At 49.4% G+C, this 25,291-nt stretch overlaps 1 protein-coding gene across 1 annotated transcript in view; it reads left to right on the forward strand.

Annotated features, from left to right (window-relative positions):
- The first annotated feature begins 224 nt into the window (after window positions 1-224).
- Window positions 225-25,291, forward strand: part of SLC43A2 (solute carrier family 43 member 2) — a 43,071-nt gene continuing 18,004 nt past the window's right edge. Inside the window, exons 1-8 of the mRNA XM_066635073.1 lie at window positions 225-250; window positions 3,607-3,799; window positions 12,454-12,685; window positions 13,361-13,416; window positions 15,431-15,507; window positions 22,618-22,710; window positions 24,329-24,462; window positions 25,012-25,214. Coding sequence (XP_066491170.1) covers window positions 3,640-3,799; window positions 12,454-12,685; window positions 13,361-13,416; window positions 15,431-15,507; window positions 22,618-22,710; window positions 24,329-24,462; window positions 25,012-25,214 — 955 coding nt within the window. The 5' untranslated portion in view covers window positions 225-250; window positions 3,607-3,639. The remainder of the gene's footprint in view (window positions 251-3,606; window positions 3,800-12,453; window positions 12,686-13,360; window positions 13,417-15,430; window positions 15,508-22,617; window positions 22,711-24,328; window positions 24,463-25,011; window positions 25,215-25,291) is intronic.

A 25,291-nucleotide genomic window follows, 5' to 3' on the forward strand; every position in this document is an offset into this window, starting at 1 on the left:
GCGCCTGCAGAGCGCTTCCAGGGCCGAGAAGCCGCTGCTCTCCCCTGCCAGCTCGCAAGCCATCCTGCCACCCTCCACCAGGCTGGGGATGCCGGGCGCGCTCCGATTGGTCAAGACGCGGCTGGAAACAGGCCGGGCACCAATCAGCGGAGCCCCGCGCGCGTGCTCCGAGCTGCAGGATAAAAAGAGGCGCAGCGGAGCTCCGAGAGCCAAGCGAGAGGCAGCCGGCATCGGGAGGCGAGGCGGCGAGGTGAGCGGGGCGGCTGGCTGGCTGACGGGGATGCAGGCAGGCTGCGCGCGCCCTGGGAGGATGCTCCGTAGGCAGGCTGGCTGGAGTCCCTGCCCTCCCCAGCATTGCACCTTTGCGTTCCCACTGCCTGGGGGTCCCTTCCCCCCCCCCAGCTCGCATCTGGGCCTCCCAGGCTGGATGGCGCCTGAGCTGGTGGCCTGATCAGAGCGGGGGCTTCTGCCTGCACACTCTCCCGCCCCCAGTGCATCCCTCCACGCATCTGATGGCATCAAAGGCTGAGCTGGAGGAGACCACAGGGCTGAGCTTGGCGGTGGTACCCCCAGGGCTGCGGCTGCCTGGCTCCCTCTGCAAGAGCAGCCTCCAGCCGCCTACAACAGGAGGGGGGTGTCCCAGTATGCTCTCTGCTGTGGGGAAGGCAGAAGAAGCCCTCCTGGCTCTAGCAATCCTATGCAATCATACTTTCCTGGGAGTAAATTCCATTGACTATAATGAGATGTACTTCTGAGTAGGCATGCATAGGATTGGGCTCTCTGACCAGAGTGGATCCTCTAGGTCAGCTGCCTCTAGGAAGCCAACAGGTGGAGTATAGCTGTGATAAGCTTCCCCAGGTTAGTATTCAGCCTCTGAACCCAGAAGCATCCATTGGGTTAAAGGCAGTTGGCAGATCCAGCCTCTGTGTATTTGTCCAGTTTTTTTAAAAGCACTCTAAATAAGTGATTTGCTGCTGTTCTTGTAGCAGTGAGTTCCATAAGTTAAATATGTACCATGTGAAGAACTTTTTGGAAATGCCCTAAGACTACTATCAATCCATTTCATTGGGTGACCCTCCCACCAAATTCTAATTATACAATAGGGAGAAAAATCTCTTTTCCCTGCTTGTCATATGCATAACTTTATAAAGGGGTCGTGTCCCCCCTTCCCAGTTGTCTTTTTCCTAAACTAACCTCCTCCCCAGCTGGTGTAGCCTTTCCTTTTAGGGAAAATGCTTCAGCCCCTGATAACCTGAGTTACTCCTTTCTGTACCCTTCCCAGCATTACAAGGAGAGTGGACCAGTAGGAGTGGTACTCATATTTCCATATGAACCTACATATTTCCAAATGAACCTACATGATAGGTAGTGATATCATCTGCCTTATTTTCAGTTCCTTTCCTCATAATCCCCATCAGTGAGTTTACTGCTTTTGATTGCAGATACAGGTTGAGGTTCAAATGACACTGTGTGATGGAGATCCATGTTTGGATCTCTAGTGACTGCTTTTTTCATCAAGAATAGCCACGTCAGAGTGCCCTTCTTTGGATTGGGACCACTGTGCTGGGAGTAGCAGGTTAATCCTTTCACCCTACTGTTTCCCCTACTTAAAACTGTATGCGCGCACACACACATACATTGAAGTTCTTCTCAATCACTGAGGGGGACACAGGTACAATACAAAATGCTTGTCATTTTCATGCCGCTTCCAATCACTGCGACCCCAGGAGCTTTCCTAGTTTGTCAAGCAATTTCAGACCCAATCATTGGGGAGGGGGGTTTGGGGGGGGCGTTAATAATGTTGCTTCAGTATGTATCATCTAACACTTGCTTCAATTGCATCTCAGTTGCCACGGTGTCATCCAGTTTATAGAAATCCCTTTTTGAGCTCTTTGCAATCTGCTTGAGTTTGTCACTACTTTGAACGGGTTTGTGCCATTTTGCAAGCTTGGCTGCTCTCACCTGTCTTGGTTCAGGTTCTTGGGGGGGGGGATGGGACTCCACTGCTTTATTGCCCTCCCTGGCAAGAGTGCGTCTCTACTCCTATTCTTTGCCTCCTGTTAATCTGTTACTAAACCATCATTGGAAGATCCAGCTCTTATCCCATGATGGGCTAAGATTACCTTGTCAGAAACTATACAGAAGTCAGAAGAAAATGATTACGAGATCACGCCTATCTATATTCTTGTTAACACTCCCAAAGAACTCTAAAAAGTTTGGCTTCCCTTTACAAAAGCCACACTGATTTGTCCTCAGTAAGGCTTATTCTTCTGTATAGTTAATCATGCTTGCTACTTATTTACCTGGGCAAAAGATAGGCTGTTAGTTCCCAGAAGGAAAACTAGATCTAGTTCCCAGGTATTTTCCTGCTCCCCTGCTTGTTTAAATGATTAACTTCTCTTCTGTCAAGTTGCATACCTTCCCCCCCCCCATTCAGCACTTTTCCATCTGAGTTCTTTAATGACTTGTAGGTGACTTAGCCTCTGGGCTTGGTGACTTAGTAATTCACAATTTATCAGTCAGCTCTGAAACATCTCTTGTTGTCTTTGTAGATCTGAGGATGAGGGAGGGGCTCCTGTGTTGTTTCTCAGTGGAGAGCCTTGGCTCAGTGGTAGAGGGTCCCAGATACAATCCACAGTTTTTTCCAGGTAGTGGTGGAGTAAATTAGGGTTAGGAATGCTACTCCATTCAAAGCCCTGGTCAATGACTGCCAGTCAGTGTACAATAGACAATACTGCCCTAGACGGACGAAGGGTCTGACTTGGGGGTAAGGTAGCGTCCTATGTTCATGCGCTGGCTCAAGATCTACAAGTATATCCCCCTCCCAAAACGCTTAAGAGTCAAAGGACTTAAGTTCAATAACTCAGCTCTTGCTCCTGCAGCTCTGCGGGAGGTCAGAGGAGCAGCTATTGCCTCCATGGCTGGAATTACTATAGGAGTGCATAGCAGGAAGAATGGGAAAGGCTGTGTCTGCTCTCTTTCAGCACTGTTCATGTTGATAGTGCAACAGGTGCGCCGCTTGCCTCTGCTTCAATCAGAAGTACAATTGAATCTAGTCCGCCCCACATTGCATGCCCAGGCTGGTTCAGGGTATGGCTAAATTTATATAATGAGAGAGAGAGATTGACTAGGATCAAAGCTCCCCTGTATTCACCTTATCTGTTTCTAAAATCTCATGCCTTCTGATCCTACCTTAAGTGTGTAGGATCTTGCAGTTAGGGGCACTGGGGCTACTCACCAATGATGAGGATGCAGACATACTTTGATGTACTCTTTGTTACAACATCATTCCCATTCCCTGCTATAACAAGGCTTAAGTGTGATCGCACTTACTTCCCCTGGTTTCCTTGCCCTTATGCCACTATTTAGATTGTAAGACCCTCCAGGCAAGGACCTGTCTTTTCACTCTGTGTAAAGTGACCCTTCCTAATTGCATATTGCAGAACTGAGACTGAACAATTTGAATGTGGAGGGGGGGAGGTGAGAAACGCCTGCTTATCTGCTTTCTTTGTATATCTTCCAATGTAAAGCCTGCATTAAACCCTGCATTGTGTGGCTGATTCATGAAGAGGAAATGGTTTAAGAGGCATTTTTTGTTTCTTGCAGGTCAGCAGAAGAGGGTCCCATTTGTGTCTCATCATGGCACCCACACTAGCCACAGCTCACCGGCGGCGCTGGTGGATGGCCTGCACTGCTGTGGTGGAGAACCTCTTCTTCTCGGCTGTCCTCCTGGGGTGGGGGTCCCTACTCATCATGCTCAAATCCGAGGGCTTTTATTCCTACTTGTGTCCCCTACCAGGTAAGGAAAATGCCTGTTGGTGCAGTGTTTAAGGGACTGCTGGACTACCTTTCTGTCCTCATGCCAACCGTGTCACTTAATGGGATTTGTCCGTTGGAGTGCTGGGTCTTGCCATGAATGTCCCATGGCAGTCTGAGCTTCTTCAGTTGGTCAAGCTAAGGCAGTGTTCACATGGCAGGCTGTGAAATTGGGCGTTATGCTGTGTGTGCTAAAGCAGCTCTTGGTCTGGAGGTGGTGATGCCAGGGATGGACTGGAGGGAGCAAGTTTTAAGGGCAGGGCTGATGATGCTTGGCATGCGGGCAGTTCTTGCTTAGTAAAGTGAAAGGTGCTTTTGAGGCCTGCCTTGGAATGGAAGCCTCTTTGTATCTCAGATCTGTAGGGCTGAATGAAGAGGAAATGCCTTCTGATTTGGAAAGGCACTGTTCACACATTTGAGGGCTAAACCCTGGCATTGAAAATAGATTCTTGGCCAAAGCACTATTGAGTCTTGATTCTGTGGACATGGGTATAGCCCCCAAAATCCTTGTAAGGGGTCTCCCTTGTGCCCTCTCCCCAGTTTGACTAGTAAGTACCTGAGAGTATAGTGCATACTCCCCCACACGCACACAGATTGGGTAGAATACCATTCCCATATACCACCAACTGAAAGAAGTCCTCAAGCTCACTTTATCAACGGGCAGGGCTGACCCAAGACTTTCTGGCACCTGAGGTGATGCATCAAATGCTGCCCCCCCCTTTACCCCGTGGCATATAAATTTCCACCTCGCCACCCACTCCCTGAATTTGAAGGGGGAAACAGAATGGAAGAGGAAGTGTGGAGGAGAGGAGGCAAGAATGGTGTGCTAGAGCAGTGGTTCTCAAACATTTTAGCACTAGAACCCACTTTTTAGAACGACAACCTGTTGGGACCCACCAGAAGTGATGTCATGGCTGGAAGTGATGCCATCAATTTAGGCTTCAAACCTAAGCCATGATCAGCCAAAGGTCCCGTTACGCAGTGTGCTCATGCTGTTATTTTGCATAGCTTGGAATTCAAACATTCCAGGACAGAAATCAAAGCAGAACCCAGACTTGGATCTTTCTCCAACCACCCAGCCCTTCCCCCCCTTTCCAGTGTCCCATCTTCTTGCCTATTCAGGGCAAAGCACAATGCCTTTCTCACACTGGGAGCGCACCCTGCCCAGAAGCTCTGTACCCTGTATTTTCAGCTCTGTATTTTCAGTGGTGGCTGAGCTATGTTCTACATGACCGACAGTTTGAAAAGCTGGGCTAGAGCAGATTCTATTTCATTCCGTTCCCCTTTTCCTTTTCAAAATTCAGGGAGTGGGAGGAGGAGCAGGAAAGGTAAGCAGGTAGATGGAGGTGGGCACTGTCATCAGTCCGCAACCTAAGGTGACTGCAGCCATAGACAGGGCAACTCTGTGAGTTGGGGGGGGGGGAACATCCCAGGCTTTGTCCCTTGCCGGAACCTGCTCATTCACAAGGCGCCCAACTATTATAGACCAAAAGGCCTGGCTGTTCAGTTGCAAACACTAATGGCCATCTTGTAATGCATCTCGATAATTGCTGTTAAACTACTACAATCAATAGAAATAGACTAAAGCAATTATGAGAACCTTGTGGATCCTCTGAGAATTATCCTGCTGGAGGCCAAAACAGAATTTCTTAACGGGGACTTGCTAATTGATTTAAACCAGCACCTTTGGTGAAACTGAGGACACACATGTAGATGGTCCTAGTGTCTGGACATTCGCTACTTGGTAAACACTGTTTGTCATGTACGGAAAAGATGCTGCCACTTATTGCTCAGTCCAGCCAGGAATTTTGGATGGTAGCTCTTGGTCTTTGTCGATTTCTTCTTTGTACTCAAGGCAGCTTTACGGTCATAAAATATCAGAATAAACTTTTCATTATGGCCCATGGTTTCTAACATGTGTCGGGTGGTTCCACCTCTGGGATGGGGTGAGAGAGGTCTTTGTTCTCCTCCAGTCTGTACTGCTGTGGATCTATGTACTTTGGTCTTGTGATCTCATGCAACAGCCGTTTTCTCTTCTTAAAAACTGTCATGCTAGTAATTAAAAAAAGCAGAAGCAGCAGCCTTTTTTTTTTTTTTTTTTTGGAGGTGTCAGCAGAAGCTGCAATTGATAGTATCAAGTTTTCCCTGAAGTGTGGCATGTATGCATTGCCATTTCTTCTGGCATTATCAGATGTGCACTTTGGACACCAGGTAAATCTTTCACTGGGTCTGAAGAGAGGCACCATTCATGCAAAGGAGACACTTCTTCCCAGGGGCCAGAAATTGGTTTTAAAAGTCATGTGAGAGGAAAATTCTCTATGGAGGAAGAACACGAAGATTGGACCAAGGGTTCTCCTGGTCAAGTATTTGTGCTTTCTCTGATGCGCAAGGATTATACATTCCCAGGGGCAGACCAGATGCTCTGAAAAACTCACCAGCAGGGCATGAAGGCAATGGTCCAGTTATACCCAGCAACTGGTAGTCATACAACCTGAATATGAATGTTTCATCTAGCTATCTTGGCTAACAGCTACTGATACAGGCATATCCTCCGTGACTATGTTGAACCCAGGCCCCTTTTAAAGCCACCCAAGCAAGTGGCCAGCGCCAGGTCTTGTGGCAGTGAATTCCATATATTAATCATGTATTTTGTGGAATAGGACTTCCTTTTGCCTACTGCTGATCCATTTCATTGGATGTTCCCAAGTTCTAGTACTGTGAGAGCAGAAGCATAAAGGCTTGCCACCACCCACGTGGAAACGCATGTACTTTTTGTACATAAAAAGTGCCATTTATACAACTTTTCCTTTGGAGTGTACAAAGTGCTTTATATAATCTTAATAATCCTTCAAGGCCTGTCAGTATCATTAGCCCAGTGTCATTGGCCATATTGTGGAGGAGGAGGAAGATGACAGCGGCTTACCTCAGTCCATCTAATGAATTTTCATGACTGTAGGGCTGGTCCATTCCTATGGACGTTACAATACAATTGCCTTGGGCAGCCGACTGGCAGGGGCAGAAACTCAAACTCCTACCCTATTTCCATTCCCTGAATTTGAAAAAGGACAGGGGAATGGTGTGGAAGTGGAGGAGAGGAGAGTGGCAGGCTAAAGCGTCTCTCTAGTCTACCATTTCTTGCCCTTTCCATTTCTGCTCCATTTTTGTCCTTTTTCAGTTTCAGGGAATGGAGTGAGGAGGAGTGGAGGGGGAAGCTGGCATATCAGCATGTAAAGGGGTGGGATTTGGGATGCCACCTCGGGCACTGGTCTTGAGCAGACCCTGCAGAGGTGAGATCTAAACTGGGGGGCTTCCTGTCCCACGTAACGTAGGCTGTTAGCCATCATGCTGCATGGGGAGAATTGTTACAGGAGGAGAAGGGTTCCTTGATGACTTGTCAGGCAACTGCTGAAAGGGCAACACTCCTTTCCCAGCTGGCCCTGTGTGTGATTGGAGGCCTACCTTCTTCTCAGCTGAACAATTTGCAAATGCACTCAACTTGAATCTGGCCACCTCCAGTTTATTCAGGCCTTTTTCTCCTCAAGCCCCTGGAGCAGGAGGGATCTGGAAATACAGCAAGTCACCCAGCTGCCGGAACCGAGTGGCACAACATCATGAGACTGCTGTGATTCTGCCTTGTGGTTTCCTAGCTATTTGGCAGCCCTCTTGTTGCTACTGCTTCCGGTCTGGTTCTTTCTGGCTGCAGCTTGGGACTAGGAAACGGCTTCCTCTCTCGCCGTAAGAGCGGAGCTGAGATTCTGTGCCTAGGGAAGGTTTGAGATACTTGGAGGCGCCAGTAGCCGGCTAGATGGAGAACCAGGCCTGGTTGCTATGGGAGCTGCCAGCACTGGCAAAAGGGGCCAGTGGGGGGGGGGGGTTAGGACTGTCCCTCGGCTGTGCCCTGTTGCTTCTGAGATTGCAAAGTGCCTCATTTCCTGCGGCACTCAAAGCTGCTGACGGGGCAGCGTCTGGCTGCTGAGGGCTTGTTCCTTGTAAGACTCAATTGTGCAAGAGGTGGACTTTTGCCCTCCTTGGAAGTGGGCCCCAAAGGAGCTCCCTCTGGCCTTCCTGCTGGAAAGCTGAACCCTGCGGGAGAAGATTCTCAGATGTGCTCCTGGGCTGCTTGCCACCGTTTTCGGTCTCCTCCCCACCCTTGAATCTGCTCCTGCAACGTTCGCTCTAATCTTAATTGGACTCTTATTAATTGCCTCCGTAACCTGTTGAGCCAGCATCTTCTGCCTGCGAAACTGCTGACTGCCATTCTCCTTATCTGCCTCCGTGACCTTGTTGCTGCTGCCGCCTGCTTTTCCGTCCAGGGTGGGGCCTGGAGCTGAAGATTAAGGGGAGGGTCTTTCCTGGCCAAAAGGATGAGGTCACCATCATGAACTGATCTCAAGGTGAAAGACTGATTCAATCAATCTACAGTGGTTCAAGAGGCAGTGGGCGGTGTGAGGAAAAATGAAAGGTTTTTTTGGGGGGGGGCTCAAGTCAACCTGGAAGCCTTGCCTCCTCTTCTTGGGTGTGCATGGGTAAGCAGTCCAGGATCTGTCTGGGCCTGACCCAAGATCTCTTACCACTTGTAGCAGTGTGTCAAATGCTACTGCCCCCTTACACAGCAGCACCCCAGCTGTCTGATCCTCTTCCTTTCACCCCCTGATTTTGCAAAGAAAGAAGGCAATGGAAGACGTGAAGTGGAGAGGGATGGGCTAGAGCATTGGAGGCAGGGAGTAGGCAGGCTGTGGCAGGGGCTCACTATGTTTGCCATCCCTCCAGGAAGACCCATCTCCAGGTGATGATTGAAAGCAACCCTGGAGATTTCCACAGGGCTTCCAGGAATTCCCAACATTCATCATGTTCAGTCAGAGTTGGCAACCGTATCCCCCGCCAGTCTGGTGCTCAAAAGCAACTGCCTGAGTTGACAGGCTGGCTCTGAAGATCTCTTACAGTAAATTTGACAATTGCTCTGTAAGAACATAAGAAGAGCCCTGCTGGCTCAGATCCAAGGCCCACCTAGTCCAGCTTCCTGTATCTCACAGTGGCCCACCAAATGCCACAGGAAGCACACAAGACAACAAGAGACCAGCAACCTGGTGCCCTCCCTCTGAATATCCCCCTGTGAGGAAAAGGTAAAGCATTTGGAGTTGTATAGTCTAACAGTGTTTCTAGGAGCCCTAGGGCTCTCTGAGACTCACTCAGGGGCTCAACAAGCACACCATAAGTAGCTACCATTTGCCCCCTGCCCAGTTTGTTCATCTGCCCCTCCTGCCTCCTCTCCTTATGGCTCTTTTTCCTCATTCCCTTCCTGTTCTGGTTCTTCGTTGGTAAATCAGTGTTGAATTTGGTGTTGTGCTGCTCTGTGTATGAGCCAGCACTTTGGGGCTCCCCAAAACTTCACATGTATCAGTAGGACTTCCCAAAAATCGTTTTAGGAGCATAAAGGGCTCCAGAGACAACATTTTGAGAACCGCTGGCCTAGAAAAATGGCAACCAAGTGAGAGGAACGGACAGTCAGACATGATAGACATTTAGAAAATCATGCATGGTGTGGAGCAAGTGGATAGAGAAAAATTACTGTCTCATATTAGGACAGGTCACCTTTTGAAATGTGGGAGGTTCAGAACAGATGAAAGAAATAATTTCTACATACAGAGTTTAGTTAATATGTGGAACTTGCTGCCCTAGAAGGCGGCAATGGTCACTTGCTTGGATGTCCTTGAAACTGGTTTAGGGGCATTAACGGACATGAAGCTGGTGGACATCAGCTCCGGCTGCAATCCTATGCACACGTTTCTGAGACTGCCACTGAAGGCAGTTGGATCTGCTTCTGAGCAGACAAGCATAGGCCTGTGCTCTCAAAACACTTACTGGCTTACTTGCAGCATCTCTCCGGAGTATGAGATCAGGGATTTCCCAGGCCTACCTAGAGATGCCACAGATGAAACTGGGACCCTCTGTATGCAAGGTTGTTTCACTGAGCCTACAGCTTCTCCCATCCTTCTCCTCCCCACCAAGGAGATGCTAGGCAAGAGTGCTTGTCCCCGGAGCCTGAATTGTCAAGGGCAGAGATGGCCAGCCGATGCATTCTGTGTTGCCACTACAAACAGTTGGCTGTTTGTGGCGAAGCACCTGCAATTGCATTTTGAAGCCACCCCAGTAGAAACGGGCACAAGGAAAAAAGACTGAAGGGTACAGATTGCTAAACACAAACAACCCAGCCTAACAAACTGCAGCTGCTGCAAAATTGCTGCTGTTTTGCCTGACAACTCTGGTTTGGCCCAACCTTTCCCCTCAATCTGTTTCCTGCAACCATCTCCTTGCCAAACTCCCCGAGGGCACCACGTGCTCTACCTGTTTCGTGTGTGTGCATCCGAGAGGGCTTCTGTGAGTTAATATTTGGACACAGACACCTGCACAAGAGGCCTCCCGGGATGCAAGGGGGGGAAGAGGAGGGCAGGCATTTAATCGGCCATGGCGGAGTGGAAATATATCTGAGCAGGCCATTGGGAGGGGGAGACATTCTGTGAATGTACTGCTATAGCCTAGCCAAAGCAGGCAATAGATGCTCTTGCCCCTTGTTAACCCCTTCCCCAACACCACACCATTTTTCCTGAAAAAAAATCCAGAAATGTGGAGGATCCACAAGAATCATTTAAGTCTTACTCCTGCTCCAGACTCCTGGAGTGGCCTTGGGGAAGTCGCTCCTTCAGCCTTGACTTCCAGAGGGGCAGTACAAATAAGAGAGTCTTGTAGCAGCGTCAACTTTTACATACTGGAATGTGCTTGTAGTATACTACTTTATAGACACAAATGTCCATAGCTAGAGTCGTGACTTCCTTTGCCTGGTAAAGTGGATTGTGCTTCACTAAAAACCGTGTGCTGGAAGAAATGTTTTAGCCTTTAACCTACTACAGGACTCTTTGTTCGTTCAGTGTCAGTTGTCCAGCTGGCAAATGGGCATATTAAGGGCTTGTTGCAAAGACAGAACGCTAACTCCTGAGAATCTTGCAGATTGATTCTGGACCAGCATTGTGGCCATTGGGTGTGATCACTGGGCCTTGGGGCTATCTCTTTCCTAGCAGTTGCTCATCCTGTAGTTCCAGAAGGGTAGCTATTGTAGTCTGAGTCAGCAAAAATGTCATTTCAACCTTACATTAATTTGTGTTCTGCATATAGAAGCATGACGCATTGACTTCTACCTGTTCCGTCACTGTGGCTTTTAGCCTAACTTGGTAAAAGTACAGCAGTTTTGTCCTTCTCTCTGTGTTCTTGGGGTGGAGGTACCTGCCCATGTCAGTAATCTGATCTTGCATGTGACAAAGCAGGTGCTCAACCAAGAAAATTTTATGCCACAAAACAGGACCAGCCCAAGACCATACGGTGCCTGAGATAGAGTGCCAAATGCAGTCAGTGGAGGCAGGTGAGGCAGAGCCTCACCTGAGCTCCCGGACCAGAGCTCCCAGATCCAACCAAAGGTATTCTCCAGTCACTTCCAGAAGCCTTTCTGAGGCCCACAGAGGCTGCATTTCAGAAAAGCCCTCTTCAGAAAGTTCCACCCAGAGGTTTTTAAAAAGCAATTTCAGCTTTCAACAAAAACTGGAAGTGCCTTTAAATCACCTCCAAGGGGCTTTCTGAAGCCTACAGAGGCCACACACAGCCTCTGTGGGCCTCAGAAAGGCTCCAGGTGTGACCGGAACAAGGTTCTGGTCACGTTTGGAGGCCTGGTGACCCAGAAGTGTCATGTCACTTTTGGGTCATATTTTGTACTATATGTCACGGGCACAGAACGTTGCGTCACTGACTGTACCCCTTATTTGTCAGTGACCAGCCATTGTACCTACTCTCTTCCTTTTCAAACCTGGAAGGAGAACAAAGCAGAAGAGGAAGTATTGAGGAGACACTCTAGCCCAGGGGTCTCCAAACATTTTGGGAGGAAGGCCACATCATCTCTCTGACACTGTGTTGGCGGCTGGGGGGGGGATTAATTTACATTTCAAATTTGAATAAATTTACATAAATGAATGCATTAGAGATGGAACTTATATGAATGAATGAAGGTCTTGCAGTATCTCAAGGCCTATAAAAGGCTTGTACAAGGCAAGGCCAGCCTTTCCTTTGCTGCCACTGCTGCATCACAGATGTGAAGCAGCAAGTAGTGGAGGGAGCCCTCGTCCCATGGCTCAGGCGAGAGGTCGAACAGTCATCCTCATGCTGAGAGCAGTTGCGTTGAGCCGGCATGGTCTCCAGCAAGTCTCCAGAGGGCCAGAAGCTCATTGGAGACTGGGGGCTCCCTGAGGGCCGGATTGGGAGCCCCCAAGGGCCACATGTGGCCCCTGGGCCGGGGTTTGGGCACCCCTGCTCTAGCCTATTATTATTCTTCCCTCCACACTTCCTCTTCCGCTCTATTTGTCTCTTCTTTTTGAATCCAGGGAGCAGGATGAAGGAGTAGTGGTAGAGGCATGCAGGCAGGTGAAGCAGCCACCCCACTCCAATCCACACCCTGCGGCAACTGCCTCGGTTGGCATCTTGGGTGTACTGGCTCTGCCATATTAAATCTGTAACTCCTTTTAAGGTGCCACAAGACACTGTTGCTCCCCCAGTATGTGAAGGATGCTTGAAGCCAACTTCCTTCTCTTTCCTCAGAGAACCTGACCGCTGAAGCCAATTCCTCCTCGGCAACAGCCGATCAGACCATGGCCCAGCCCGCAGCCCAGGAGCCTGTGACGCGCATGAATGGTTGGCTCATCTGCAAAGAGCAGGATGAAATGCTGAACATGGCATTCACTGTTGGCTCCTTCCTGCTCAGCGCCATCACCTTGCCCCTGGGCATTGTCATGGACAAATACGGTCCCCGCAAGCTGCGACTGCTGGGCAGGTGAGTTCTGTGGCAGGGAGGGGAGTGTAGGTGCTGAACATCTGCTGGGCATGGGCTCTTTGTTCACTGCACTTATGAAATGGGCTTTGTCTTTTTCTGTGAGTGTGCCCAGTTGGCAGACTCTTGTATTCAGAGCTGGGTGGCAGGCAGGATTATTTAAAAAAGGATGTTACATGTTTTGTACAAGGGTTCTCCCTTAGTTGATCACCTTTGACACCCTTGGCCTGCCCTATGGCTTGGGTGGGAGCAGCACAGCTCCCATCTATATTGATCCAGCCTGTTGTGAGTGGTCTTCTGTCTCAAAGCACCAAAGGAGGGAGAATGGGAGTTGGGGCTTGCTTGGCCTGGGGATCAAAGGAAATGAGCAGAGCGATTGGATGTGCCATTTGGCTGGAAAACAAGACCCAGCATAGCCTGCTTTTGTGCCTCTTGCAGCAGCTTGATCTCACGCAGGTGGGTGAAAATACTGGCCTCCACTTACTGCTGACTGTTGTGAGAGGCACAAGAACAGGGGATGGTAAACAAGTTGGCAATCATTGACATTATGCGATAGGGCAAAGGAGGGGGAGCCACCTTGTCTCTGGTCCCAAGGTAGGACTGGCCCTTTCATCCGGCTGACTGAGGTGGTTGCCTTGTCTATGGTTCCTACATGTGTCTGCTTCTCTTCCATTTCAGTGCCTGCTTTGCGGTGTCCTGTGTGATGATCGCCTATGGGGCCAGCAATCCGGACTGTAAGTATATGCTGTGGTGTACCAGGGGTGGGGACGGGACCAAGGGAGACAAATGTCTCAGTCGGCAGGCTTGGGGGGGCGGCACCATGCTGCCACCCCCCCCCCCACAGTACCACCCCCCCATGGCACTTTGTTAGTCGGTGCGCCAATCTGAGAGCTTCCCCCTGAGGGCCTTTCACTCAGAGGCATTCTGAGTGCTGGGGAAGCAGGAGCAGCCTCCCTGACCCTTTGGAGGCCTTGTAAAGCCCTCAGTGGGCCAAAAAACATGACTTTGGTTTCACAGAGGAAAGTGGAAGTGATGTTTTTCAGCCCACCAACCAAGGGCTTTACAAGGCCTCCGAAAGAGTCGAGGAGACTGCGTATGGCCTCCCTGGACTTCCAGAAGGGAGGCAGGGGGTGGCAGCCTGGCCAGTGGTGACCCAAATCATAGTGTGTGCAGAAAGTCCAAAATTGAATCTCTGGCATCCTCCGTTAAGAAGGACCAGAGTAGCAGGACTAGGAAAGACCTTTCCCTCTTTGACATCCTGAAGAGCTTCTGCCAGGCAGGGTAGACTGTGTTGGGCTTGGTGGAGCAGCAGTAGAAAAAGACAGTTTTGTATGTTCTAGTGCAGGGGTGTCCAAAGTTTCTGGCAGGAGGGCCACATCATCTCTCTGATAGCATGTCAGGGGCCAAATTAATTTACATTTCAAATTTGAATAAATTTACATAAATGAATATATTAAAGATGAACTTATATGAATGGATGAAGGTCTTGTAATAGCACAAGGCCTATAAAAGGCCTTGCACAAAGCAAGGCTGACCTTTCCTTTGCTGCCGCTACTGCATCACAAACGTGAAACAACAAGCAGTGGAGGGAGCCCTCATCCCACAACTCACTCGAGGCCAAACAGTTGTCCTCACGCTGAGAGCAGTTGCATCAGGCCAGTGTGGGCTCCAAAAAATCTCCGGAGGCTCATTGGAGACTAGGGGTTCCCTGAGGGCTGCATTGAGAGGCCTTGAGGGCCGCAAGGGGTTTGGGCACCCCTGTTCTAGTGGCTCAAACCTTAAACATGTGACTGGAGCTACCATAATTGGTGCTAATGGGAGCTGAATGCCAGGACAAATAGCAGCTGGAGAAATGAATTCTGGATTGGGACCATGGTGGAGAAAGAAGGCAGCCACTCCTCTTCCTGTGCCATGGTTTCAAACCTGAAGCATCCTGATCTGGCAGCCATTGTCCTGAATAAGAGATTAACTTGCTAACCCTAATCAAGTGCTCAGTAATGTCTGGCCTACAAAATAAGTGCTTGGCCTTGGATAAAGATCAGTCTATCTCTAGCCCAGCACTGCCTTCTCTGACTGGTAGCTGCGCTCCAGTGTCTGGGGCAAAGAGTCCTTCCCAGTTCTGTTACCTGAGGTCCTTTTTGAACAGAGGATCTTGGCAACTGCACTGAGGACCTTCTGCATACAAAGTAAGAGCTTTTCCATCAGCAACTGCCTGTCATCACTCCTGCCCTAGTAGACTTTGATTACACAGATGTCTGTTTTCAGGGCAAAATTGGCTGCTGCCAGAACACTGCAAAGTTCGTATCCTATTGACTCCCTCTTGCCCTAGCAGAGCAGTCTGCATCCCACGGCACCAGTCTCCCCATGACCGAATTTTTATTTATTTTTCACATTCTTATATTGCCCTTCCTCCAAGGAGCTCAGAGTGATATATATAGTTCCTTCCCTCCTGTTTGTCCTCACAACAGTCCTGTGAGGCTGAGTGATAGTGACTAGCTGAAGGTCACCCAGAAAGATTCATGACTGAGTGGGGATTTGAACCGGGATCTTCCAGATCTAAGTCCAGCTCCCAAATGGCTATACTATCCTGGTTCTCCATACAATTGCAGCCATGCAACCGACATGGGCTGCAGGCAGCTTGATTCCCAGAAGACATGCTGACTCTGGCTCTGTCCAAGTGGCTGCTGCAGCCTTTGGTGGTCCTGGGCCTGCCCCATTAAAGGCTCCTGTTCATTTTTTTTTTTGCAGCTCTGTCGGTGCTGATCTTCATCTCACTGGCACTGAACGGCTTTGGGGGGATGTGCATGACTTTTACTTCACTCACGGTAAGTGCCAAGTTAGCGCACTGGGAATGGGAGGGTGGACATCTTGGAAGCCAGGAAGGAACCACTGTCAACAGGCTATAGTTTCCCCCATCCGGTCTCTGATGCCTGGATCAGCCTGCACACTTTCTTTCTCAGACTTGCTGCTGTGTGGGAATGATCCCCTGACACCCCTTGTCTCTCCCTTTTCCCTGTTTAAAGAAACACATTTGCCATTAACTCCCTCTCCACCCAAATGAATAGTTATCTGGGTTCTCTTGCAAACATGTGCCTCTACTTCTCTGTAATCTCATGTGTGATTTGTCTCTTATCTTTGTATCCATCATTTGGAACAATTTATGCCAAGCCTGCTTTCCCTCCACCAAATCACTGCATTCCTGAGCATCCATATCTGCATTTCAATAGCTTCAGTGGTTAAATGTTAATTTAACTGATAGCTGTTAGTGAGCCCATGACTGGAGGGTCAGCAGAAAATCCAGTACTGAATGCTGTATGGCTGAAACATCTAGCATCTGATGAAAGATGAGTGGGGAAGGCTTGTAGGGGTAGGATAAGAAATGTGATAGGGCAGTAAATCAGCATTTGATGTCATATTTGCTTTGATCTGCAGAGCATTAAACCCCCTAACTTTGGGTTTATAAAGGCTTGTCTTCCCTGCCCTCCAAGGGCTGCTATGGTTCTTGCTTCTTCTGTGTCGCTCCTGTCCTCTAATGACTTGGCTGAGGTTGGCCATTCACTCAGTTCAGATGTTGGCCATTCATTCAATTCAGATGTTGGAGTTTTGTGGGTAGCTTTTGGGTGGTGGTGCCAGTGGTGCCACCAGCATGGGTTCTGCCTGGGGCACCCCAGTACTTATCTGGAGTGACGTGCAGCACCCAGAAGTGATTCAGCTATGATGCAATGATGTCATATCCACATCACTTCCAGGGCAACCATTTCTGGCTGTCCTGAGCCTTAAGGAGGCCTGGAGGGCCCATCTGATGGCAAATACAGGATGAGCCTCCACTCAACGGGGGCTTGACCCCCCCTGGGCGGACCATCCTTTGCCCTCCCCACTTGCTATGCTACTGGAGAAAAACCCTCTCTTGCAAAACCAGCAGGACTTCAGCCTACCGCACCCCTCTCCTCTACACTTCCTCTTCTGAACTGTTCCCCTCTTTTTGAATTCAGGCAACAGGAGAAGGAGGAGGAGGGTGAGTGGGTGAGGAGGAGGAGAGGTGGGTGAGTAGGAGGACAGACAGGCACTCTCCCCCAGCCCGCTGAGGCAATCACCCTGGTCAACCATATGGATGGGCTACCCTGGGTGGCAAGAGTGTTCTTGTACTTCCAGGATCCCCTCCATTCTGAGATGTTGTTGAGCAAGCTTCCCCTCCCGCACTCCCGCCCTCCTTCCTGTCTGCACTGAGGCCTGTTTGTTCAGGTCATTGTTTACTAGAGCACAAACACTAATGGAGAGGGGGAGTGCAAGGACATCTGGAGCTTCTGTTCTGTTCCAGCAGGTGGAATTCAGTTACTTGGCATCCAAGTGTGTTGTTCTCTTTTTTTGTCTTGTGACCCTGATGTGGTTCTCCATGTCCAGAAGAGCACTTTTGCTCGGGTCTGCTCCAAGTTACAGGTTTGGAGTTCTTGTGGAGTTTTCTGTTCTTGTGTTTGCCTTGCTGGAATTCTTCTCTCACCCAAGCTCATCTGCTTGGATCCTAGCTGGGTCTGCTGGAAATCGGTGGCGAAGTTGTTAGATGATACTGCTTGGATTTGGGGGAATGTGTGTCAAGTATTCTTTGCTATCCAATCCTGCAAAAGTTTGGTTAAGTAATATGGAGGGTCTTTTTTTGAACACTTCCCTCCTTGCCCCAGTACTATAAGTGGAAGGCTGGGGTTTTGTAAGGGGTTATGAAATTATGGGTGAAATATGCCAAAAGCAGCAGTGTTTTTAAAAGAAGAAAAAATGTGAATGGCCTCTGTTGGGCAGCCACCAAATGCTAAGGGGAGCAAGGCCAGAATATTGCCAACATGGCCCTGTTTTAATTGGTGAAATTTTGCAAAGGATGGAGTTTATTGCAGTGATGTCCAGCCAGGGGTGTGACTTTGAGAAAAGCCCATTCTCAAAAATTTATGGAGCTAATGAAAGGGCAACCATTGCAGGGCCAAAGGGTGCTGGAATGAGGAAACGGTGGAGGAGGCCGAGAGTGAGGTGAGGGGCTGTTTCTTGGCCTGTTCTGGGGCCTGCACTTCCTTCCACTGCAGCCTGCTCAGTGATGATTTCTTAGGTGGTTTTGCTGTGCTGAGGCCTCCTGGAACTGCAGCTCTGGTTACAAGCACTGAAGGCTTGGCAGAGGGAAAGGACGGGCGCCGTGCCAGGTCACCTGCTCCACTTGGCCTTTGACAGTGACGGCTGTATTTATGGAGCACTCCCCTGGAGCAGCTGCAGGGGGTTTGTTTTGAATGGGGGGGGGGGTTATTAATAGACTTTGGATAAACATAAGCTGTGTACCCTGTCCAGATTGGTCCTTCTCAGAGATGCAGAGCTGTTGTGTTGTGGTGACCTCTTGCAAGGGTCAGCCTGAAAGCCCAAATCCAAAGTAGAAGGGCTGCTTCTTAGTGCTCCTCAGCAACTTATTTTGGTGGTCAGGATGCAGGGCTGACCCTGATGGAAAACAGAGAGGGGTGCCAATCTGCTGCCTGAGGCAGCTGCTTCAGTTGGCCTCATAGGTGGGCCGGCCCTGTCGGAATGCAATACTTGGAGATCCCTTTCAATAGGAATAAAGCAACCATCCCAGTTTGGGGGCGGGGGCTGATTTCCAGGTAACCCCGAACCCCAGCACTTGTCATGTGAGCTACACGGACTCAAAGCAAACGTGATGTTCCTTACATCTCTATTTTCTGGGGCCCTGCATGACTCAAAAGAACAAAGGTTCTTTTGTTTTTCCTTGTCTCATCTATCTGTCTTTCTTCACACCCTGTTTTTGGATTGAACAATTGCACCTTCAGAGTGCTCCTTCCTCCCCAATGTTACATTCCTGTGCATTTCTATCTGCATTTCAATAGTCTCTGTGGTTAAATTTTAATTTAACTGATAGTCATCTCTGATTGGAGAATGGGCAGGGAACCCAATACTGAAACATCTCACAACTCTTGATGGTGGGGGGTGGGGGAGCTTATGGGGTTAAAAACAAACAAGGAGAAAAAAAGTACAGAAACAAGATAGGAAAATAGAACTGAGATAAATGCATGTTTGCTATACTAACATCAACTCTCTGTTTTTGTTTTTTTTTTACCCTTGATTGCAATCCGCACTTACCTGGGAGCAAGCGCTCTTGACTATAATTGCCTATGAGTAGTCTTGCATAGACTTGGGCTCTCAATCTCACTGTCAGTGGACACCATGGGCAGTGGACACCTCTGCAGTGCAGTCCAAACTACTCCTCCCTCTGTTTTGCAGAAGTCTTTTTTTATTTAAAAAAAAATAGCTTGCCTCTGCTACTCTGGGGTTATCTAAGGACTCGGCTGCTGCATTGCATTCAGAGTGCTGCAGTCAGAAAGCCATTGATGACAAGGAGCTGAGTTGGGTGAAAAGTTTTTCTTTTCTGCCTGGGATGTTCTTGCAGCAAATGGAGTACTGTAAACAGGCAGCTGGGACTGGCACTCTGGAGTTCCTGGAAAAAGGCAGGTGAACTCTCTGAGTGAGTTTATGTAGCATGCACATGAGATGGTGGGGGAAGAGCACATAATTATTTTCCCCTATCCAGTTTCCTGTCGACTGCCTTTTCCTTGCTCAAAGCAGCCAGCAGGGCTTGGGAAAGACTGTAGCAGAGTGGTAAAGCGCTTGCTCTGTATGTAGAAGGTTCTGGGTTCAAGCCCTGGCAGCATTGCTAGGCAGGGCTGGGAAGTCCCCTGTCCAAAACTCTGGAGAGCTGTTGCGGGGCAGCGTAAACAGCTAGATGAGCTCAGGGTCTGACTCAGAAGTGCTCTGTTGCAGGAAGAGCACTTGTGAAATAGCATGAGGAGAGTGAGGATGGGTGTTGACTGTTTCTTATCAGCCTTTTGCTTTCTGCCACTTACCCTGAGCCTGAAGCGTGGATTTCAAAGGCTTGCAGTGGTGGTGGGGGGGGGGGTTTGCTCCCTCCTGCAAGAGGCTGTAGTGTTTGCCCTGCAGGGATGCGGCCTTTGGAAATGTCACCTCTGCAGCGATGGGAGGCCAAGAGTGAGCTGGTTCTCCTGACAGCCTCTTAATGTGACTAGAGTGGGGCGAAAGGGTGCCTACTGGGCATCAAACTGGCATCAAAGTGTGGACCATGAGTTTGATGGGGATTGTACTCCCAGACAGTGAATTGGCAGGGTGTACCTGCTGCCCTTCTCCTTCCACCCATCTACCTTTGTTGGTCCTTCTCCTCTTCTTCCCTGGATTCAAATGGAGAAGCAACAGCATGGAGGACTTCCACATTTCCACTTCTGCTCCATTCCCCTGTTTTTGAATTCAGGGAAGTGGAGGAGGTGCACTGGAAGCAGCAACAGGTGGTCTGGAAGGAGAGGGGCTGGCATATAGTGCAGGAAGGCATGACACGAGGGGAGGGGGGTCGCCTTTGGTGTACTGCCTCAAGCACCAGTTCTTGGGCCAGCCCTGTTCAGAGCTCACTTAACCGATTGGTGGATTCCAAGCATGTGAAATGATGCCATGTTTTCTTTATCCCAATTTGGGATCATTCAGCATAGTTTCAGTGTGGCAGAGGGGAAGTCAAATGCCCACTTGCTCAGAGCCTTAGTAGGGCCAGGAGACCTGGCAGAGAGGCATGAAGTGTAGTGACTAAGAGACGGAAGCTGTGAGTTGGGTTTGCATCTTACCTCTTGAATTCGCTAGGTGGTTTTAGGCAGACCACCCCCTCTCAGCCGCAGTTGCAATATGGGGAAAATAACAGTGACCTACCTTATAGGGTTGTTGTAAGGACTACGTCGAGATAATACATATGAAGCACATTATTCAGAAAGTAATATACAAATGTCAGTCATTCATCTCATGGGCCTGTCCACGAGTAAGCACATGCTCAACACTGACATGCTTGCTTCTTTCGAACTAAACAGCAGCCCAGTCAGGTTTGTAGCAGATGGTGGGGGGAAGTAGGCTTTAATCTTGCTCCTTGCCACTCTCCCCATCTGAATCGAGACCCCCATGATTGCTGTTTGCTAAGGGGAAGAAAAAGCCAACAGCAGCCACCAAGGGTTTGGATACCTGGAACTATGGCAGAGGGGTAAAAACCCTCCCTGCACACCAAGATCCTGATTACTGGGAGCATTGGTTCCAGATGCTGTTTAGTTTAATGGAAACAAGCACAGCGGTAAAGCATGTGCCTTGGCCGTGTGGCAAAGCTGGTTCCTGAGGGAAGGCATGAAGTTGGAGGGCTGTCCTGCTGTAGGGGTAGCTTGTTCGTAGCATAGAACCCAAGTCTGATCTGAGAGAAGGAATGGTGCAAGCAGCCTTTTTTGCATGCTCAAACAATGAATGTGCTTCAGTGTTGTTTTGAGGATGTTCAAGTGTAGGTCACAGGGTGCAGGTTTGCATGTGAGGTCTGGGCTGGGGAGAACAAGCTTTGCAACGTTCCTTGGGATCCCTTTGGCTGTGTGAAGCAATCTCTCTTGTCCCCGTCTCTGTTGAACATCATGGTCTTGAAAGTGAGGCTGTCTAAAGGGCAAATGCCAATGGAAGAGGGGGTGCGACTTGAGAGCTTGGGCACTGACCTGGCTGAACTGTGGATTAGCTGGTGGTGGCAGGCAGCTGGGTGACCTTGTGGCTGGGCGAGGTGGTTCTTTGTGGGGCCCTGGAACTGGAGTGACTTCAGATGGATACCTTAGCGCTGCCTGCTGTGTTCTTTCTAGGCTGGAGCTGAGTAATCCTTGGCAGGGTGGAATCCCCAGAGGGGCCCTGGGAATTTAGCTGCTCTTTCTATCCCACTTTTACCTCTGGCCAATGGATCTTGCAGGATTTTAATGTTTCAGAAACTCATGCAGGACTGCGTTTTCACAAGATTAACTCAGGTGGTCACAGCAGGGGGGGAGCTGTCGCCTGCTTTCATCTCCTTGCTTCTGCTCCTCCTTTCTGGATTTAAAAAGGAAGTGGAGGTAGAGGAGGTGATGTGGAGGAGAGGGGTGCACTAGATCAGGGGTCTCCAAACTTTTTGACCAGAGGGCCACATCAAATATCTGGTGCAATGTTGAGGGCCAGAAAAAATATTTAAATATAAAATTTAAATAAATAAGAGATGGAACTTAGATGAGTGAATAAATGGGTTCATTCAACCTTTCTGGCTCTCAGAACACCCTCCAGACACAACCAGAGCACAGCTCCAGTTGTGTTCAGTTGAGTGGGCCAGAGGCTCTCAGGGGACAAGAGGCTGGCTCCGGGCCGAATAGAGGCTTGCCGTGGGCCACATCTGGCCCCCGGGCCGGGGTTTGGAGACCCTGCGCTAGATCATCGGGGGCATTCCAGCCCACCACTCTTCTGCACCGCCTTTTTCCTTCTCAAGTCTAGGGAGTGGGAGAAGAAGCAGCAAAGATGGGTGCACTGCCTAATAAGGGGGGCATTTGGTGCCGTAGGACTCTGTACAAGGGGATGAGGCATCACCTGGCACCCTGCCTCTGGTACCAGGAGGTCTTGGACTCACCCTGACTCCACATGCTCACTGTGCACTCAGAAAACTTTTGAGTTTTCCTAGCTTCAGAGAGACGATGGGGGATTGAAAAAGGTTTGCTTCCCATGGTGGGGAGACACTCTGCTGGCTTCTGGCCAGGGGGGTTATTGAAACGGTAACAAAAGCCTGTAAGCACCAAGGAATGTGTGTCAGGACTGTGAGCCTTGGCTGCTCTTTTAAACTGTTTTCATCTCTCTCTCTTTTAAAATAATCTGGCTCCAGCCTGACATGGAATAAGAAGCAAAGGCCCCAAATTGCAGCCAAACTGATAGAGCATAAACGGATGTTCCAGCAGCCGAATGAGTCCCCCTCCCCATCACCCCCCCCCATTTTTGCTCCCAAGGAAACAGATTATTTTTCTCTTCCCACCATGTGTTTCAGATCTAACCAACCCCTCAACCCTTCTTTTTTCCTTTCCTTCCTTCCTTCTCAGCTGCCCAACATGTTTGGTGACCTTCGCTCCACCTTCATTGCCCTCATGATTGGTTCTTACGCTTCCTCGGCAGTTACTTTTCCAGGGATCAAGGTAGGTTGGTTGGGAGCTCTCGCCTGGTGCTGCTGCTGCTCTTTGGGCTGGCCAGAGACAACACTCTCATTTCAAAGTGTTAAAATGGTATGGCAGAAGCCAGGCGAGATAGACGTGCTGTGAGTCTGTAGGAAAGCAAATCCCGGGATGCAGATTCAACCTTTTCTGGACAGGGTGGTGCTTGCTCAGGTGGGTAGTTTGGAAGCTGCTTGGGACCCCACATTGTTCCTGGAAGGGCAGGTAACAGCTGTGGCTAGGAGTGCTTTTGCATAGCTAAAAACTGTTTGTCTCCAACCATAGGATTCTGCCAGTCATAAGCAATTGGACGGCAAACAGACATTTCCCCCTATCTCTTGCACTGGTCAGACAGACCGGTGCTAAGTTGGAAGTTGGTTGATTTGTTTTCACCAGCAGCTGACCCAGAGAGAAACCTTTCCAGGAATACCCTTGAGTTGTTTTTGCAAGGGTCGCATTGCATAGCTTTGAAGAGCATGGGTAAACTTCCACAAGAAGAGCCCTGCTGAATCAGCCCAAGGTTAATCTGGTCCAATGTTCTGTTTACAAAGTGGCGAGCCAGATGCCGCTGGGAAGCTCATAAACAGAACACAAAGACAACTGCCTTCCGCTTGTCCTCCACTTCTGGTACTTGGAGAGAGACCATCTCTGCTCCATTTAGCTGTCCTGGCTATTATGATCAAGTTCTCCTCTATCCATCCATTTGGCTAATTTTGTTTTAAAGCCATTTGAACCAACTACTGCCACAGCGTACAGAATTCACTATAAAAAATGTGATGTTACGAGATACAAAAATATGGAAAGGCATCTAAGGACACAGTTCAGATGTACCTCCCTACGGGAGCTTGTGTGTTGTTTTCTTTTGCTCCCTGGCCTCTGCTGACACACATATCTGGCTCCTGACCTAGCATGGATAGTTCACAGGACTTGTGCATCCTTGGAAACCAAACACACGCTGATTCCGCATAGACAAAACAGCTTTGGCGTCAGAAAGTAGAAATGCCTTCAGTGCTGAATTCTTAAAATGTCAGAAGAGCACTGCTGGATCAGGCCAATCAAGTCCAGCATCATGTTTCCCACAGTGACCAACTTCATATCCCAGTGGGAATTCCCCCTGCCCACCCACCCACCACAAAAAATATGAAGACTAATAAAACAGGGTGTGAAGTCTAATAGATATGCCTTTGGAGGCAACCTGTAGCCATCATGACTAAAAACCATGGACAGACTCATTCTCCATTAATATATCTAATTCCAAAAATGTCATTTGCTACAATGGCGTTGGAGGGGGGAGGGTTTAAACAGCTGCTAGAAGTGATGTGATTTTCAGTGGGGGGAAATGGCATGGATTCAAAGGGTTAAACACCCCTTGCTGACCAAACAACAGCCCCGTGTGATTGCAGACATAAATGTAGACCCCCAACTAACAGTGACTCATTTAACATCGTATTTTGGCTCTTATTTACTAGGCCTGTTTCCCTTGGCTGCCACCCCCATTCCAGGTTTTGCACTCTACCATTGCCAGTCTGCTGTGTGTGTATGAGGTCTCCTCATGGGAAGGCCTGCTTAGTGACTGCTGCTCCTTCCTTGAATTGCTTTACAGGTGATTTACGACTTTGGTGTTTCTTTTATCCTCATCCTGGTTGTTTGGGCCTGCTGTGCGGGTCTCGTCTTCTTCAACTGCTTCTTCAACTGGCCCCTTGAGCCTTTCCCAGGTCCAGAAGACATGGATTACACGTGAGTCATTGGGGGAGGGGCATCGGGACCCTGTCCTGCTAGTCACGGTCCCTCTGAGTGAGGCTGCCATGTACTGCTTAGGGGCTTCTGCAAGGAGGCCCGTGTGATGCTCAATCTGTCCATCTCCTGCAAGTGTTTATATTTAGATGCGACCCATGGAGCACAGTCCCCCAGGAAGATTTATACAGGCCTCATTGACAAAGGAGCAATACAAGCACACAGCAGTGCTTGGCATCGCTTCTGCTTGTTTTAATGGGGCTTGTGCATGAGCTCTACCCAGCAGATTGTTCTACTGTGTTACTGAGAAGGAGGAGGCTGCCATTGGTTTTCCTCTGTGGGCACCAAAGGGCCTCTTGCACCAGCCTGGCATAGTTTTATTATCCTCACTTCTCGGTTAGTTTCAGCTAAGTGTGTGATGCATTTTAGAAGGCTTCTGTCATAAGGAGAGACGGACTTGATTGTGTTCCAGAGGTGGGGTTGCTGGAGAACAGGTGAACTCCCACTGGTCTCTAGGTCAACCCCATGCTCTTTCTTCCTCTCACTGGACAGGGTGAAGATCAAGTTCAGCTGGCTGGGATTTGACCACAAGATCACAGGGAAACAGTTCTACAAGCAGGTGACCACAGTGGGCCGCCGCCTCAGCGTGGGCAGCTCCATGAAAGGCCAGAAGGATGTGGCTGCCCTGCAGGATGGCAACAAGCTGTGCCTGTCGACGGTGGACCTGGAAGTCAAGTGTGAACCAGACAACACAGGTGAGTGCAGGAGGAGTTGTTGAAACCACTACTGAACTATAGTGCACCCTCATTATCCAGTGGCTGAGCACCTGTGG

The sequence above is a fragment of the Tiliqua scincoides genome, chromosome 8, assembly GCF_035046505.1.
Source record: "Tiliqua scincoides isolate rTilSci1 chromosome 8, rTilSci1.hap2, whole genome shotgun sequence".
Classification (NCBI taxonomy): Eukaryota; Metazoa; Chordata; class Lepidosauria; order Squamata; family Scincidae; genus Tiliqua; species Tiliqua scincoides.